Source organism: Manis pentadactyla, chromosome 9, assembly GCF_030020395.1.
Source record: "Manis pentadactyla isolate mManPen7 chromosome 9, mManPen7.hap1, whole genome shotgun sequence".
Taxonomy (NCBI): Eukaryota; Metazoa; Chordata; class Mammalia; order Pholidota; family Manidae; genus Manis; species Manis pentadactyla.
The window spans coordinates 19,419,892-19,439,545 of record NC_080027.1 but is presented as its reverse complement, the minus strand read 5'-3'; the positions used below and the strand labels follow the sequence as shown (position 1 = coordinate 19,439,545).

The window sequence follows — 19,654 nt, the reverse complement described above, 5'->3', positions numbered from 1 at the left end:
GCTTATCTTGGATATATCTAAAGTTGCTTTACAATTTGAAGGTGAAGGATTCATTATATCACTAAAATAATTTGGAATTCATACCACATTGGGCATTGGGGTTTAAGAATAAAATCTGTGAATTGCTATATGAAAGAAAAGGTAAGTAGTAAGTTCTTATCACTGGAGGTAGTACATATAAGAAAGCTAGTATGTATTGAAATTTTACCGTATGCCAATCAGATTCTAATTAATTCACTTAATCCTTAAAATGACTTAATGAGTTGAGTAGCTATTATCATCACCCCCTTGTTAGAGAAAATAGAAGTATGGACAGGTCAAAAGGCTTGTCCATCATTTCACAGCTACTAAGTAGTGAAGGCAGAAATTAGATATAGGAAAGTAACTCCAAGGTCCACTTTCTTAATCAGTGCTGTGCAATGCCAGTACTTCAGAGTAATGTGTATGGCTTCTAGGTATTCAAGTCACAACTATAGTTCTATTTGTTCATTTCTAATCACTCCTATCTCCAAAGCCTTAAGAGAAGGAAGTCCAACACCTTCCTCAGAGAATCCTCTTTCCCCAAAAACTGTTTAAATACAAGAAGGAAGAGAGTATCTCTTACTTCCACAGTAGATACAGCAACCACCGTGTTTCTCAGAGCCCCTTGCATTTGCTATCTAACCTGGACCTGAAATGAGGAAAAATATAGTTGGTCAGCTCAATTCTGCCTGGCTGTCCCAAACCTGGGCAAAGACTGCCCTATCATTTCTGGAGAAGAGTGGTGAGACTCCTTCAGTAACACACTTGGCCAAGAGTATGCTACTTTAGACAGCTGGGAGCTCAAAGGTTGTGCTCCCACACTCTCTCCTGCATTTGTCTCTAGCTACCATCATCTACTTTAACCTGTATTTCTTGAGAAATAACTGAATTCAAGGGCCTCATTCCCCTGGGTCTTGGCCAAGAACCAAGAAGGAGACTTCGCTGGGCGATGTGATTTGCCCACCAGTCTTGGTGGCTGCATGCCTCAGATAGTATGAGCGACTTACATACCAAGCCTGATGTTGGAATTTAAAGATTCATCATGGTTCATTAGCCCAAGTCAACTATTTATTCTGGTGCTCAATGAAATAAACTGATCTCTTCCAATGCTTGGGGAAAACCTGGCTGTCCTGGACTTACCTAATGAAGCAGTGCATTCAGCAGGTAGATCTCCAGCATGAGACTTTCACAGAGGATTTCCAAGGGTGATTTTGATCATTCAACTTGGAGTATCAACCTAGAATTAGAAGCAAATCCTCTGTAATGGAGTCTGTGATGGTTCAGGATGAGGTAAGGAAGGAGAATAATCTACAGATAAGTATGTCCCTTCTAGTCCTCTAAAAATTCTCTCTGATTTACAGGATGCCTTCAGAGCCATGCACCTGGAGCTTGACATTGTGAAATTGTACCTCAAGCCACTGCTCATCGGAGAGCTTGCCCCAGAAGAACCCAGCCAGGAGAGACACAAAAATGTGAGTGAGGTCTCAGCACTCAAGAGCATGTGGAGGGATGGGGACAAGGTATATTTCAGGGCCAACTTGTCATTTTCTGTGGAAACCAGCCATCATGCTACAACAGCATGAATGAATGAATTCTGCATATTTCAAAACATCCTCCTTAGACTCTCAGACCTCTTAAACCTCTATAAAACAAAGCAATGGAGTTTAGGACCCTGTACCAACAGTAATCCCATGTCTCTAAGTACCTACTTCATGCCAGGCAGTTCACACCTTTTTTTTTTTCCAGTGACTGCTTGTGTTATTATTTGCTCAATGTCTATGTCTATGCTCCCTGCCAGCCTAATTTCAATGAGAACAGGGAATATGTTTATTTTGCTTATCCCTGTATCCTTAGTACCCACCTGCACAGGATCAGACACATGATTGGAACTCCATAAATAGCTGTTGGATGAAAGATGTGACACATCCTAACTACAGCCCTTTTTACACTTGGAGAAGTTGTACTCCAGAGAGAATAAATACCTTTCTGAAAGTCCCACAGTTCATGTGTCAGAGAACTGGGACTCCAAGTCACTACCTTTTGTCCCCAACCCTTTAGGTATTCACAAGGAAGGTCTCTACTCTTTCTATATCTAATACTGTGGCTACCTGCAATACTATCTCCCTAAGGACAGGGTCTCTAGAAAACTAAAAACTCACTAGGATGGTTTTACATAAAGCTTACAGGGGTTTTAACTAATACTGAGCCTTTCATTTCTTTGCAATTTATTTTTTTAACAGTTTTCATTTGTATAATTCTTTTGAAATAATTTGTACAAAGTGCTGACCCATAGATCACCATGAGGCAGACAGAGTAAGGATTTTATTTCCACTTTAGGAAATGAGGACATAGGCTCACAGAGGGGCAGGAGGACTCTGAGGACACAGAAATGGTTAAATGCAGACCTCAGTTGAACACTAGACTCACTCCTTAGGTCCATGGGCATCCCGCAAGGCTGTGTGCCAGGAAGCACAGCTCTGTATTTAGAGTGGGCTCTGGGGGTGGGCAGCTTGGACTCACAGCCCAGCCCTGCCACTCTCCAGCTGCCTGAGTTTGGGCCTGTTTCCAAATCTCTCTGCAGCATAGTTTTTCTCTCTCTGCAAAATAGCATCAAAAATAACACCAATCTCTCCCATAAGTTATTGGGGGATTATTGAAAGAGTAAAGGCATTTAAAGTGCTTAGGAAAGTGTCTGGAACACACTAAGTGCTCAATGAATTTTAGATACTATCATTATGAGCTCAGTGGTGGAACTAGTAATTAACAAACCTCCAGATATGTCCCCATCATTTAGGGCAGGAGGCCCTCAGTTAAAAAGGGAAGATAATACAGAGCTTAATTGTCTTTCCTAAAAATTTTCTCATAGGAAAAGAAAATCCCACTAATGGCTGAGAGATATAAGACAATCGTTCGTTATCGATGAGTGTTGGTCTCTGGGGGTAAAGGTCTACCATAAATTTTCTTTAGTGCATTTATGTGGATACTCAGATATATCTATATATAGACAGATATAGAGAGAGAGATCAATATATAGTTTTTTTTTTCAGATGTATGTTATAGAGAATAAGTGTTTCAGCACAGAACTGATGTCAGGAAGTCCAGTGTCTGTCACTGACTTGCTGAGGATTTCAGACCAGTCACTCTTCTGGGCTTTGGTGACCTTCTATACTATACAATAAATGGGTTGGAAAAGATAACCAGGCTGGGAGATACTCTTGAGGTGACCTATTAAAATTACCTCTGGCCACCAGAATTCCAAGGTTGATACAGGCTTAAGAGATGAACCCACCCAGACTTTTCCCAGGCAATGGACTTTTTAAGAATCAGTGAATTTTGAAGTGAAAATTTTGGCTTCTAGAAATATGTTCATAGCTCTTTCTTTTTCTATTTCAAATTTCTTTCCTTTCTTATATCTGGAAAATCCTGTTCTCTTTCTTATACCTTGGTCACCGCTCAACTGGCCTGGTTTCAAACTCACTGTAGTCATAAAGCTGAGAGATGTTTCTCCCCGCCCTTGCACTGGGAGAAATGGCAAGCTGGTACATACACACACGTGTACATATGCACTGTATACATACACGGGACCAGGACCCCTCCAAATAGCAGACACAAACTAATGCCAGCAGGGACCCAGTCTTGTTTCTGGGGATCCATTGAGCAGCTCACAGGAAATTCATCCTCTGAGCTAATCTAAGTGAACTATATTTTTCTATGATCATCATCTTCTATGAAGGAGACCTTTACCTATACTGGGCAGCTGATGCCATAGAAACACTTTGTGAACTGCACTGCTAATAGATATGTGTTCCCTTTGCCCTGAAGAAACTAATTCCTTCCTTGAATATTTATTTCACAGTCCGAGTTGGTGGAAGACTTCCAAGAATTGCGGAGAACATTAGAGACTATGAACATGTTCAACGCCAACCTGATGTTCTTCTTCCTTCACTTTGCCCAGATTTTGATTTTGGAAACTCTGGCTTGGTTTATGCTGTGGCATTTTGGCACTGGCTGGCCTATCACAATATTTATTTCCCTTCTTCTCACAGTTTCTCAGGTAAGCATGAATCTAGGCAATAGCTTCTTAAGGCTCAGAATTTTCCATCTCTCTTTAGTTTGGTGTCAGCTTCTGCCTGACACTTTTGGCAAGCTAATCATTAGTGTTTGACACCAGCAGGTTACCAAACCTTACTGCACCCCAGTTCCCTAGCCTGTAAAATGAGGATAACAATTTTTTCATGGGAATATTCTGAGGATGACTAAACAAGTTAATATGCAGAACACCTAGCTTAGTGACTGGCAGTGGAAAAAGATTTAATTCATGATAGTGTCTCCTCAGCCCACTTTCAGCCACACAGGTTCAGTAACTGAAGTCCTGTTCTCAGCCATATAACGCTCTATCTTTCATCCACTTACCCATCAACATTTACCCATGCATCAGAGCATGAATTCTTCAAGAGCAGAGCACATCTTATTATATGATAATATAAGTACATCTTATTGTATGAGAATAAAGACATATGGATCCTGCCATGAATGATAACCAGTGACTGGTTATATATCAATAACAAGGCATTTGTTAAATCTTTGTTAAATGAAGTATGAATCTCTGAGCATGGCCTTCTGTGAGCACAACACTCCAGCGTAGACATGAAGGGAAATGTACCTAGTCCCTGGCCTTGGGAAAAGAGTCATCCAGTGAGGGAGACTGTCATTCAAACAGCAAGCTTACCACATGACAGAATGACATTGATGCCAAGAAGAAGGACAAGCGTGTGCTGCTAGAACAGAAAGAATTGTTTGCAGCTGGGGATGGTTTTATGAAAAATTAACATCAATGTTAATTCCAGAATTTTATGTTAACTTTTTTCTTGAAAAACCAACCTGCTTTATTCTTTGAAAAGTGACTTTAGGAAACAAACATCTGTTTAATGCTTAGCATAAGCCAGACACTTGGCATATATTTAAGTTGCCCAACAGTCCATGAGTAAAGTATTATCTTTGCTTATCAAATAAAGAGCTGAGGTTCAGAGCTACTAAGTAACCTGCCAAGAGACTGTGCAGTTCATTAGCAGTGAAAAATTATTTAGAACCCAAATCCACCTGACTCCAAAAACCATACTTCTTTCCACTCCACACTGGATGGTCTTGACAGTGGCACAGAGAGTGCTTGAGGCTGAGAGAACCCCATGCACAAAGGCACAGAAGTGGGGAAAGAATGCAACATGTGGGAAACAGAAAGGTACCTTGGCTTGAGGTCAGGTGGTATCTCGCACTGTTCTTCTCAAATAGGCTCCTGAATGTACCGGCCGGCTCATTTATTAATTTCTTCTTGACTTTCCAACTTCCCTAACAATGACTTCCTGTCTTTTAGTCTCAGAGTTCATTTCTGCAGCATGACACAGGACACCTTTCCATATTTAAGAAGTCCAAGTGGAACCACCTGATGCATAAAGTCGTGATGTGTCATCTCAAGGTACAAGATATTCATTGAGTACAGTCCTCAAATGTTGTTTCCTAAAGAAGCAGTTTCCAAGTTTGTGCACAAGTATCAGTAAACAATGTTCGTGCACAAATAAATTTACAAATAAATGTAAATATGCTAACAGTGCAGATACCATATATGTACTAATATGTAATATTATTAACATTATAATACACATGCTAAGATAAGAATTTTTTAATTTTTAAGAGGAAAAGGTTTATTGTTATTTAGGAAGTTCTAATATTTTTCCTTACCCCAGTTAACTATTTGGTCCAATCCCTGACACCCCATTAAGAAACCACAAGGAGGATTATGCCTTTAGAAATGAAGATGTGCCCTGTAAAACTGCAAAGGGGAATATCCTTAGAAGGGGTCTGGACATTTCCTGCTGGGACACAGGGCAATCCAGCAGAAGTGGGGCTCTGAAGAAATAAAGGAAAGGATGCAGAAGAATAGAGAATTAGTGACGAGAAAGAGAAGGCAAGAAGGGCAGATGCCTCTGCTCAAGGCTGCTGGAAAAGGCAGGTGGTAATGATGGCAGTCAGCGGTCTCCCTCCTAATGTAAGCTCTGGGACAGGTGCACTGTCCTATGCATACTGCACTGCAGCATTTAGCGGAGTGCCTGGCACACAGCAGGCCTTCAATAAGCATTTGTCGAATGAATGAATGAACAAACCTAGGCAACAGTACATGGCTACTGAGAGTGGCTTCTAGTCCTGCATCTGAGAATGCTCACGGTGTGACCTTGAGTAAGTCATAATCTATCCCTCAGTGAGATAGTCTCTCATCTCACCTCAGTGTTCTCATTTCTTACATTAGGAATTAAACTAGATCTCTGCTTTTCTAGGATTTGGTGACCTCTCACCCTGAAGTGGGGAAAATGCCTCCAAGCCTCCCACTAAGCCAAATCCTTGCATTCAAGCCAGGTCATTTTAGGAAAAACTTATAAGCACTGACTCAGAACCTAGCTGTTCTTCCTTAACACTGTGGTTTTATATTGAATTGGAAGATACTTCGAATCACTGTGTTATCAACCTTCTTTCCAGCTGGGTAAACTGAGCCTTAGATTAAGTAACACAGAGTTGGATCTGGGTTCATATTAGAATTTTGCCTGCTGCTCAAAATGGTTAGCATAAATAATATATTGTCATTTTATGTGACAAGTTTCATCTAACCAGAAATTCCTGTAGACACACCCTTTCACCCTCTTTCCACCAGTGTTAAATAGATGGAGTGTCTCTGGATTCACTCAGCAAACTTTACCACAGAAAAAAACAAAGACCCTCCCACTCTCCTTCCCCAGTTCTGAGGAAGTCAGAGGAAAAGTGAGCCTCCTCCAGCCTGGAGGAAACTGGTAATTGATTGTGTGCCAGTTATTTGAAATATTTCATATCAGCTCTACCCTTGCTGCTTTTAACAAATCACTGCACTCTCATTGGTCCAAATTTGTACACAGTATTCTCTATATAAATTTTGTCTCCAGAAACGATTTTGCTCTAATTGAAATGAATATAACCTCAATGACTTGTGAACAGAGTAGATAAATGAGAAATGGTTCTAAGAGCATATTAAGTGTGCTCTGCCTTTTCGCAGGCAAAACCAGTAATTCGTGAGCAAAATGAATATAGGCTTTGACTATGTGCAGGAGAGAAAATGACCAGTAGGAAGAGAAGGTGGGCAGGAGGGAGGTAAGAAAGGAAATCATAATATAAACAGCAACACCCTTGCCTTATACATGCATAACAACTTTATATTTCAAATTTTGATTTTATGTCAATTTCACTTCCCCTTGGAAAAGGAACAGATACTGAGATTCTTTGGAATTTTCATTCAGTGGCTGTGCAAATACCTATATGTTCTAGATTTTGAAGTGTTTGTACAATGAAAGAGCCCTTCTGAAAATAAACCATTATGTCTGCCTACATTCTGGGCTTCTGGGCAATGCTAAAAAAAAATGGACTCCCTATAGCATTTTTTTTTCAACACCACCACTATCTCCTGCAAGCACATTTTGAAAACTGTAAGAATCAAGTGTTATTATAGGGATAAGTAGCAAAATATTTGAAATTAAGACCTTCCTTGAAAATCTGGTTTATACTGCTTCCATGACTACATCCTAAAACATTGGGGTGGCGGTGGGGAGATGTAGGATGTCAAGCATGTTATTTCCTATAATCCTTTCAGTAACTTCATCCATTTAACAGATGAGGAAATTGTCCAAGTTCATACACCTAGTAGCAGGGATTTAATTCAGGGTGGTTTCAGCCCAAAGCCTACATTCCTTGTAGTGCACCAAGGAGGGACCTAACTTGGAAATGAGGAATGGGTGGTTCCTATAGGAACTAGGTACAGAGGCAGCCTATTTTGCATGCATGATAATCCTCACTTCCCCATGGATCACTCTATCCCTATCTCCAGTAACTGCAGCTTCCAGACAGAGGGGCCAGGGTGTAGCCAGCCGCTTTAGATCACACCCAAAATTATTCTGACTATGATTCTAAGCTCCAGAACCTTGAACTGTCAAGAACTGCCCCCTGACCTATCATAAATCAAAACCCGCCTCTTATATTACCAATGTCCACAGATAGTGGCTGGTGAAAAGGGTGGAAGAGGGCCAAAATATTGGCTCTCAGAGAATTTAACGGAAAGAAGGAATCATCGCTTCTCACAGCATCCTTGTTTAATTGTGTATTGCTTCCAATATATTATATGTTGCATAAATGTGGGAATCCCATTTTAGCATGTCTATCTTTATATCCCAAATGCCTAGCTCAATATCTGATACACGGGATATACTTCAAAATAAATAATGAATGGATGAATGAGTAAATGCACAGTTTAAGAAAGAGTAAATGCGCAGGTGGTATACAATCGGAGGGGAAAAGTGCAGAAAGCAGTGGAGCCCCTGAAGAGGGAGTAGAAATTGATGAGCACACCATGAGTTTGAGATAGCATGAGACAGCCAAAAGAAAATGCTTGGAAAGTGACTGCACATTCAAGCATGAGATTCAGGAGAGCAATCTGGGCTGGAGAGAGAAGATTCCACTGTAAGGAAATTCAGGGATGTTAGAGGTAAGAAGAGAATACCACTCCAGATGAACGGGGTCAGAGAGGACCCTGCAACAAAGACTGTGGAAAAACAGTGCTGTTCAAAACTTACAGATTTTCAAACATAGCCATCCCCCTTTACCATAGATAGTGTCTAGACAAGCGTAGTCCAAAAGAAACATAATGAAAGTCACATTAAAATGACATGGCATTTTAAATTTCCTAATAGCCATGTTTTAAAAGGTAACTTTATTACTCCATTTACATTCAAAATATTATTTCAACATTAATCAATTCAAAAACTATTAATGTGATATTTTACATTCCTTGTTTAAGCAAAGTCTTCAAATTCCAGTATGTATTATATACTTAGAGACCACCTTAATTTGGCTGATCACATTTTCAGTGCTTATAGCCACATGTGGCTCGTGGCTTACTGTATTAGGCAGCACAGATCTAAAATGTGTAGAGACCAGTTATTGAGAGATGTCAAATATACAATTAAAAATTACTACTATTGCTTATTCCTCTGTAAATGATTAATGTCATGGGGAAAATAAGGGAAATTAAATGCATATCTCGATATGCCAACATTTTATATTCAGCATCTCATGTCTCCCTGAACAGCCCATGGAGGGTAATGTCATTATGCTATATTTAGTGAAGATGGAATTGAGCTTCAAAAAGGGTGGGTAATTTGCCCAAACGACACAGCAGTATTTATTAAATACTTTTGTTAAAACCTTCAGGCATTCATTGAGAGACAGAAAACCATGAACAACCTAATCACAGGTGATCTGAGCTTGGCGTCGACTGAAATATTTTTATTCTCATTTATTTTTATATGACAGCTTGAAACCTAAATATGCTATGATCTAAGCCAAGCCCCCCTGGAAGACAACTTCAGATCCATGATTCTTTGAAATATTCATTGAAGTAGGATTCCTTGGGCCATTTTTTTCCCCCAGAATGAATTAAAGTCTTAGAACTAAAGTTTCTTTATTTGTAAAGAATACTCTCTGCCCCACCTACCTGCAATTTTTTTTTAGATGACGCTCACAAAAAGAATGGAAAAACATTTCATTTCAATAGGTTTTCATGATTTTTTCATTAACGGGAGTTGTTTTTACCTGAATTTGTGTTCGTGGGTCAAATAATTATTCATTTCTAAGCTTTGAGAGCCTCTGCCCAGAGAAGGATTCTGGGACGTGGTAGTGGGGTCAAGTCCAAGCTCAACAATCTTGTTTTGACTTTGGGGATGCATATAGAAAACTCTGAGAATAAAGGAAATCATAGGAGAGAAATGTTCCAACTAATGAACCCTCTCTTCCACAGGGTCTATCATCAAACTGGTGGAATTACCGACATTCCCAGCATCATGTAAAACCAAACATCTACCCCAAAGACCCAGATATTGACGTGGGCCCACTTTTTCTGGTTGGAGATTCACAACCTGTCAAAGTATGTTGAGAAATCCTGGGGCCCATAGAAATGTTCCTGGAAGTGGTCCCTAGAATAGGCTACAGCCTTGTCTTGGAAAAGTCAAGCTGGAGTTTCCAGCTTTAAGCATGTTCTCAGAGCATCTCTCCTTTAAAGTCCAGGATTTTGATCTGAAAGAACTGAGTCTGGGGTTGTAGAAATAGAAGGATATGTGGAGTGTATGACTCCATGACCTTAAAAATCATCCAGTTCAACCACCTACATCAACAACTGATATCACTCTCTTAAGCAATCCTGATGACAGACAGATCCCTGCCCAGTAACCATCACTACCTCTGAGGCAACACAAGCTAATGTTAGAGAGCAAAACCAGTGACTGATTGGCAGTGTTAAACACTGCCCCAAGTGTAACAAGGACATGAAGACCATCACTCAGAGAAGATGTGTCAGTACATTCAATAAGAGCCTAATCACAAACATCTAATTATCTAGTTATTTCACCCCAATTCTAGGTATGTCAGAAGAGGCAATGCTGCTATTTTGGGTTCATGCTCATTTTGGTTCATTTATATGTGAACCACAGCCCAAATGCCTTGTAAGATATTAAGAGAATCCACCTCTAATTTAGACTTCTTAAACAATAGCAAAGGGAGGAAAAAGTCAACTCCAGAATTTCTCAGTTATTGGCTTTTTTTTTAAACTTTGACTTAAAATCATCACGTAAGGAATTATTACCAAATTATTTAGAAGGGAGTCTTCTTTCAACAAAGTAACCACAGAAAGGTATCTCTCCTCACGGGGAAATGATGGACCCTGAGAGCTGGGCAGTTAAGAAGAGGCTGCCATATCCTTTTGGAAGAATTTAGGAGCTTCATAAAGAATAAAAGAGTGTAGCTTTGTTAACTGCTACCTGGACTTTGTAGTACATAAACCAAATATTTGGCAACACTTTGAAAATAGGTTTGCCCTGCTTTAGAAGACTCAACCTTCCAATTAGGAAACAGTCTTTTGCCTAGATTAAAAAAAAATCCTTGGTTGTGATCACGATTCAGTTGCTTTTGACAATGACGCTACCAACAAGTTGGATGTTTGTGGACTCCTACGCTCATCACTAAACCTGGCACGTTGATTTCTCTAATCATCCTCCCAGAGCAGTAGAGATTTGTCTTCCTTGAGTTCATGAAGCAGCCTGAATCTCTCCAGAAGTGCCTTTTTCAGAGCTGTATTCAATACATATGCTGCCTCTTCACAAATCAGGGAGACCATGTCTCCACTTTTCACAGCTGCTCTTGGGACATAAGCTTCCATATTTATAAATTCTATATGATATAGTTTTGAAGCTACTGTACAAGACTTTATTTAAAATTACATAAACTCTAAAATTCAGTTGTTTCACACCAAAAGTAGTTCTGATAAGCCCTGAACTTTTCCTTTCTTCCCACTTTACTGATAATCTTCCTATCACTTTCTTCAAACATTTGTTCCTTCAACAAGAATCAAATTAAATCTTTCAGAAAATGAGCTACATATGCTCATCTCCTGAAAGGCTTAGACTCTGCCTTTAAAGTGATGCTCAAAACCAGTCCACCTAGATTGGCTAATTCCCAAGAATTTTCCACCCACTCCCTCTTCCATGTTTCCTACTATTGCAATATCTGAAAATTTAGGAGTAACTGCAATAGCTATTATACTTCATCCCCATGATATTTCTTTTTATTTAGGACAGCAATAGAAGGATCAACCCTACTATCCAAATAAGAGAAGAAATCCAAATGTAGGAGGAAAGGTGTCAAAAGAATGGGGAAAACAAGAATCAAACACTGCCCATAGTGTTGTAACTGAGGGAAAATACAGTAAAAATATAGAGTGGATAAGAATTATCATTAATTCCTTCAATTAAATACTCACTGAGTGTCTGCTGGGTACTAGAGATAGAACCTTGATGTAACCGTTGCTTCTATACCTCCTCTCAGGGTGTTTGCTGTCTTTGTGCTCTGAGTACAAACTACATTAATTAAGAGACTCCCAGGAAATGTATCAAGTTCCCAATAGTAAGATTATATATAACATCATCATGCTTTTGAAATAGTAAGTCTCAGTGTGAGATCCATGAGGAGAATACAAAAGAGATGTATAGGAGGGATGATGCTTACATCTCTTATCACATTACCATTCAGAAAATAACTGTCGAATGAATGGATGGGAGATGGAGACTGCGCTTCAAGCAGATTTCTAACACAACGGAAAAAGAGCTAGAGAAACTCATAAGAAATGCTCCTTTTCAATCACTACTCCACTACACATAAGGACAAAAAATTTCAAAATGGATTCCATGGGAAGAAAAAGAAACATCACAGTCCCCATAGTCCTGGAATAAATCAACTATGTGTTCACTGAACTTCCCACAATTCATTAAAGCAAAGTGATGCCACAATGTTTCCTCCTGTTCTAGTTCTTGTTCTTCTAGTGCCTCAAGTTTGACAGCCAATGAACTCTTAGCAAATGGCTCTTTCCATAGAGATTTTAAGCGTGCACACATACACACGCACACACACACACACACACGCACGCACGCACACAGACGTCCTTGAGTGTAATGTTCAGAAGTATTGTCTCTCATTACTTTTGTTTTATTCTCTCTCCATTCAGTACGGCAAGAAGAAAATAAAATACATCGACTACGAAAAGCAGCACCTGTATTTCTACATGGGTGAGTCTCTTGGAGCCACATCCCTTATCATTCAACTTCCTTGAAGCAAGCCATTGTCAAAGCAGAAGGCATGTCCGGGATCCTCTCACAGACAGACTAGCTCCTGTCTTACTGTGACTAAGAAAAGCAGTCTTATTTCAGACTTACTGGGGTGAAAATATAAAAAGGAAAATGAACAAGCAAATAGGCACTTTTATCAGGCATCTCATCGCTCTGGATATTGGGCAGGGAAGGAAGTGCTCTAAGAAGGATGGAAGGTAGGTTGCCAGTCAGGGGGCCCTGCATCTGGGGCTCTCATCCTGGAAATACGGAATACCCATCAAGAAGAAGAGTGGTATTTGGTTAGTGAGGAAAGAGAGATAGGAAATGAATGCTGGTGTCGGAAAAAGTAGAGGCTCAGGAATAAATGGCACCTGCAGAGCTTCTGTGTGGAAGAAAGCTGGTTGCCCCACGGTCTACATACAGCTGTAGAAGATACTTTGGTGGATTGAGACATACATATATATATATGTATGTATGTATATGTGTGTGTGTGTCTGTATATATATATATATATATATATATATATATATATATATATATATATATCATAAGTCTAAATGTGGGTTCAGGTTTGAAAGAAAATAGGATAACTGAATGATTGTGATACTGAAAAAAAATCTTAAGCAAAAATGCTCTGCCTTTAACCAAAATCAAACTCATGACAACTCAGAAAGAAAGGTTTCATGGAACATGTAAATATGCTCATTTCAAACATGCATTCACATTTGGGAAATCAACCAAATTCAGGGACTGTTCCAAACATTTCCTTTAGATCAGTGGTTCTCAGCCAGGAGTAATGTGTTCCCAGCGGGACATTTAACAATATCTAGCGGCATTCTTAGTTATCACCACACAGGGGGAGATGGTACTGGCATCCATTAGGTAGAAGCCAGGATGGTGTTAAAAACCCTACAATACAGCAGGCAGCCCCGAACAATTAAGAATCATCTGACCCGAAAAGCCAACAGTGCCAAGTTGAGAAACTCCATTGCAGATGATCTGATTTGCCCAAGTGCTGGCCGCCAGTGGCCATCTGTGACATACCTCACCAGGATGACCTATGGGCCCATTTCTTTGAGATATGGGGGGTAAATTGCCACTTCTGCCCCCATTTCACTGCTGGAATTCTGCAACCTCCTCCTATGGTAGTTACCCTCTCCTTGTGCATGACCAAAAAGACGAATGAGGACATTGGTGCCCTGTTTTGAAAGGTAGCTGATCTCCAGCCTAACTAGATGTGTGTTCACAAAAGAAAAAGCTGTTGGAGTATCTTCTCCTCCCCTGTCTGTAGAGCTGCGATATGCCCTTGGCTTCAGAGGAATGAATGAATGGTGTGGATTCACTGCAGAATACCCACCTCACAAACTACGCTGCCATCAGCAGCTTTGCATTGTGGCCTTTTTCTTCAAATGCCAGCTCAGCACTTCAGGGCCAAATAAATCATAGGCATAGCTGGACATTTGTTAAAGGTGGCAAAGCAGACTATCCAGGCTTCCCAAGGAGGGGAAAGGGACTTCAGTATACACTGAGCTCAAATCTGCTGACACAAGAGGTAGGAGACTTCTGGAACACTGGAGCATGCTGAAGGAAATGGCTGAAAGACCCGGAAGGGAAGTTGGTCAGGCTGAGTAGGCTGTCTGTGTCTGTGACCTGGCGCTTAGCAGAGTTAGGTTCCCGCCTCCCACAGAGACCAGGAGTCAGGGCCTTATCTTCGATGATTACATTTCACATGGATGACTCCCAGGTCCTTGAGAAAGACATTCTGGGTTACAGAAGATCCATCCCAAGGCAAAAGAGAACAGGTGTTACAAGGATAAGCTTTCCAACACAAATACTCTAAGAAAAGTAAGGTTCAGAGGCCTCTGATCAAGTTCTGGCTTGAACAAACAGTAAATTCATTTGATCATGTTGAACTTGCTCAGGCAGGAACTTTAAGGGGGCTGAGGTCACCCCGGGGGTGCAGACTTGAGCTGTCAGAAACTATGCTAGTATTTGTTCAAGTCTTTTACTGGGGTAGAGGGACAAAAGTCATTTACACTGAGAGTCTGAAGAGGTTGGGGGCTTGCAGGCCAATGCTGAGGCCTAGTGGAGAAGATCTCAAAGGATCCCACCAAAGTTCAGTCAAGGAGAGAGCTGTCAAAACCCAAGCGTCTCTGCAGGACTCCTTTGTGCTCTAGGCAGCCTCTAGGGTCCTTGGGGAGAAGCAGGCAAGTAGCTGTCTGGCCAGGAAATGAGTACACCTTTATTTCTAACACTTTATATTGTGACAGGGCCCAATCCTAAGTGTTGGGAAGGGCTGAAGGACTCCATGGACCCTGAGAGAACTTGAAAGCTCACAGCAGAAGCTCTTCTGGGTTGTCCCCACCAAAAATAACTCAAACCGCCAAAGCTTCCCTCATCCCCTTGAGGGAACTCGAACCAAATTCCTGATTCAGCCTAAAGACTCCAAAAGCCCAGCAGAGTCCAGGATCTTCAGCTCACGTCCCTTCTCAGGGGCACATTCCAGGGGTGGTAGGTTAAGGACACAGACTCCTTGTGACTTGCACTGGGGGGTCACATTCTGCTCATTCATTAACCATCTTTTTGTTGTTGTTCTTTTTCAGTTGCTCTCCCCTTCCTCATGCCTGTGTATTTCAACCTGCAATCCATGCAAGTGATGTACCTCCGAAGGTACTGGTGGGTAAGTAACTTGACTCATGAAACCCGATCAGGCAGAAAAGGGGAAGTGAAAACACCTAGGCCTTTCCACATGTAGCTTCCTTCAGCGATAGGCATAAGATTTTCAGCTAGTCCATGATCAGCCAGACCCTAGCCCAAAGAAGAGGAAATGAAATTGCGTTCAGGGCATTTAACTTTCAAGTACTTCTCTCTGCAGGACATCGTCTGGGTCAGCAGCTTTTACATCCGCTATTTCATCACACTTGGCCCTTTCTATGGAATCTTCGGAACCTTGTTGCTCATATACGTGGTCAAGTAAGAAAGCAAGAATATTCTCTTATTCCCATAACCTACATGGTCCTCTTACTTTCCCTATCTGAGCTTTTTGTGATTAGCAGAAGAGTATAGCACCATGCCCCATTCTCTGTAACTGAGCCATTTCCAAGAAAATGTGAGAAAAATAAATAGTTGAAATAGTTGAATAAGAAGGGTTCCTCAGAAAATGAATTTACCTAATCTTTTTACCACTTGCTTAAGTCCCAATTGCAGTATTCCCTCTGATCCCCAAGTCCTTTAAAATTGTAATCCAGCTGGACATCATAATCCTTGCCAGATACTGGAAGAGCAGGAATCTTTTTAAGTTATTTTATGACTAGAGATTTTTCCCAAGACCAAAATGACTTCCCACTGAATAACCCTCTCAACTTCCCAATTCATCCTCATTCCTTCACATTATTATTTTTAATTCTACATAATAACAAGGATAATGATAGCTACTATGCATCAGGCACTTTGCCAAAGGCTTTACATGCATTGTGCATTATTTCATTTGATGAAATCTTTGCACAGCCCTGTAAAGTAGATAGTATCATCTTCATTTTTATGCTAAGGAAACTGAAGATCAGAGAGAGATAAAAATCACTTATTCAAAGTTAGAACGCAAATAAGGGACAGTGCACGCCAAACCAGAAATTGAACCCAGCCCTGTCTGATGACAAATTCAAGGCTGTCAAACACTTTGCACATGCCCTTAAGTACCTCGGTATTTTTTGACCCTTGGGCCAATGCTGCAGCAAACTTTGAGGGCACTCTCCCCTACATTAGGCTGTGTGACCTGATGCCTACTGTATCATCTCAAGACATAAAGGGCCTCCAAAGTAGAAAATATATGACCACTATTTTATTGAAACCTTTGAGTTCCTTCCATTTCCTTCAATGCTCAGTCAGATCTGCCAGTGGTTAAGCAAGCCCAGTGATGGGAACTGATAACCCCAACGAGTCATCACTTCCTCTTATTATTCTCTGAAAGGTTTCTTGAAAGTCCCTGGATTGCATATGTTACCCAGATGAGCCACATACCAATGAAAATGAGCAGAGAGGAGAACCAAGATTGGCTCAGCACTCAGGTAATAATGGAGTTCCCAGAATAGGATTTTTCAAAGCATGCTGATTTCAAGCCTGGCTACCAGACTTACTGAATGTAGGCCAGGTCCAGGCTCTGTCCACTGCTTTGCATGTAACTACATGAGATAGGTGCCATGATTATCCCCACTTTAAAGAATGTAAAATTGAGGCATGAAGAGTTGAGTTAGCTTACATAAGATCACACAGTTAATAAATGGTAGAAGCAGATTTTAAGCCTAGGCAGTTTGATTTCAGAGCTCTTCAACTGAGGGTCAGTAAGCTACAGTCAAGGGCCAATGCCACCCAACTGCCTGATTTTGTAAATAAAGTTTTATTGGAACACAGACTTGCTCATACATTTACATATTACCCATGACTGCTTTCATACTACAGCAGAATTGAGCAGTTGTGACAGAGAATTAAAATATGTACTGTCTAGCACTTTACAGAAAAGGTTTGGTGACGTCTGCCCCTACATAACACAGCTTTTTAAGTGAACCTGAAACTTTCAGAATTATGCAATGAATTTTACACCTAGAAGGACCCTGGACTTTCACTGTTTCAAGAGGCCCAACAAGGAGACATGGCCTGCTCGCCAAGCATGCTGTTTATGATGGACAGAGTTGTGATCAGTTGGATACCCCTGTTTCGTGAGCCTTCCCCTGACCACACCACAATTAACTGGAGAATCCAACCATTATACTGCTTCCTTCTCCAAACTCATTTCCAAATTCAGTGGGCCTTCCAAAAGGGTGTACGGTAGTGGTTCCCAAACTTTTTGGTCACAGAACCACTTTACACTCTCAAAAGTTATTGAGAACCTCAAAGACTTTAAGTTTATGCAGGCTATATCCACTGATATGTACTATATTTGAAATTAAAACATAATTTTAAGATACTTATTTTTAATTTTGAGATAACAAGAATAAAAACAATACATGTTCACATCAGAGTGATGATACCATCCCATGTTTAGTAACCTCTAGAAAGATCTACTGTATAAACATGAGAAAATGAGAATGAAAAAGGCATATACTATCTTAGAAATATTATGGAAATAGTCTGGACCTTGGAGATCCCCTGAAAGGATTGTAGGGAACCCCAAGATGCTCTAAAGTACGCTTTGAGAAACACTGACATAGAACAACCACAAAAATAATATTCAAAATGACAACCCCAACCAGAATTAAACCTTAGAAAGGCATTGATATTCATTGAATAAAATTGGCAGTCTAAAGAAACCTGTGAACTCCTTCTTAGGATAATGGTTTTTAAATGCATAAAATGCAGTACACTCGATTACAAAAGAAAGTACCTACACTGAAATGCACTTCTGTGCACAGAACCCTTGGTTAGAATCCTTGACTGCCTTACTCCCCACTTAGAAGTCCTTAGAGTCCATTCTGTAGAAATGGTATCCTAACCACTATAATCTCTACCAAGATCCAACAATCCCACTTCCATCTGCCAGAGTCCTCATCCATGACATTTTAGCGTTCTGTATCCAAGGGCTGATGCTGAGTTAGCCCCTCAAATCCTACATACTTTTTGTTGCCTTGTATATACTTCTTAGCGAACTATCTTCTCGCCTTTTTAAATTATAAGCTCCTTGAGATCTGGACCGTGTATCATTTTTATCCCTCAGTTTCTTACACTAAATAGGTACTTGATAAACATTTTCTAAATGATTGATTGAATTAAAGAATAAACATACATTTTCTTTGTTTGACAGGCTAATTTACATCTAATGTAAGCTTTTTCTTTGCAGGTCTTGGCCACCTGTAATGTTGAACAGTCCTTTTTCAATGATTGGTTCACTGGGCACCTGAACTTCCAAATCGAGCACCAGTGAGTGATAGAAATAGTCCATAATAAAGGGAAAAGACTGTCACATATAAAAGCCCCCATATAGTCCAGGGCAAAGCCCTAGGCCCAAGATCTCAGAGGGAAAAAGTGAACCAGAGTTCTCTAAAGGCTGCTATCTTTCTATTAACATAGTGGTAAGGAGGGGAAGAAAGAAAAGAAGGAGGTGTAACAATCATGAGTAAAAGGAGTGAAATATTGGACAAGTACCAGTGACTCCATTTCCATATTCCTATGGACTTAGGAATTGGTGACTATTTTCTTTCAATTTGGATTGTTGACAAAATCCAAGAAAAATTATGACACTTCAGAAACCAAGGTGTGTTAAACCTTAATTACAATTTAATTTAAATATCTATCTATATCTGTATCGTTACAGCTGAGGGTACCCAATAATCCACAGTGAAATCTAGTCTCTGCTGGCCTTTCCAAATGGTATCTAGAAACACTTTACCAATGGGTCAGTTAGGTGGCCACGTCCTCAAAAAAGAGAAAATGATAATACTTTGAAAGTCAATCTCTCCAGGATACTCAGGGGAGAGACTTTATACATTTTCTTTGTCCAAGCTGTATCTGTGGTACAGAAGGAGAAAGTTTTTATACCTCTTCATGAGATATTCCCATCCTTTTTTCTCATGTTATCCCTTTAAAATGTGAGCAAGCTAAGAAAGAATTATTATTCACCTGTTATCAAAGGAGAGGTTAAAACCCAAAAGGTCATCTGACTGATTAGTGAAAACCCTGGATTAAAACCCCATCTCTCTTATTGTCTCTATCCTAGGACTTTTCCCCATTTCATACCATGACTAGAACTTATTGAATATTCACCTATTTGTATTAAATAGAGTTAGATGCAGGAGTTAGATGGATAGAGAGAGAGAAAGACAGATACAGAGATGGCTGGTGGGTATGTGTGGATATCTCCAGCCCTCTGGGTAATTCAAAATGCTAAAAAAACACTATACTTTTCATTTGACTTGGCCAAA

The 19,654-nt window shown here is 40.2% G+C and overlaps 1 protein-coding gene across 3 annotated transcripts in view; it reads left to right on the top strand.

The window, feature by feature from the left end:
- The window catches only part of LOC118909697 (fatty acid desaturase 2-like protein FADS2B), a 32,080-nt gene that overhangs the window by 9,990 nt on the left and 2,436 nt on the right, over positions 1-19,654 (top strand). For 2 of the 3 annotated variants that reach the window (XM_036880421.2, XM_036880422.2), the window contains exons 2-10: positions 1,383-1,493; positions 3,878-4,075; positions 5,393-5,494; positions 9,887-10,012; positions 12,641-12,701; positions 15,347-15,423; positions 15,619-15,716; positions 16,711-16,807; positions 18,574-18,653. In XM_036880421.2, coding sequence (XP_036736316.2) covers positions 1,383-1,493; positions 3,878-4,075; positions 5,393-5,494; positions 9,887-10,012; positions 12,641-12,701; positions 15,347-15,423; positions 15,619-15,716; positions 16,711-16,807; positions 18,574-18,653 — 950 coding nt within the window. The remainder of the gene's footprint in view (positions 1-1,382; positions 1,494-3,877; positions 4,076-5,392; positions 5,495-9,886; positions 10,013-12,640; positions 12,702-15,346; positions 15,424-15,618; positions 15,717-16,710; positions 16,808-18,573; positions 18,654-19,654) is intronic. The other variant, XR_005023732.2, reaches the window with a different exon arrangement.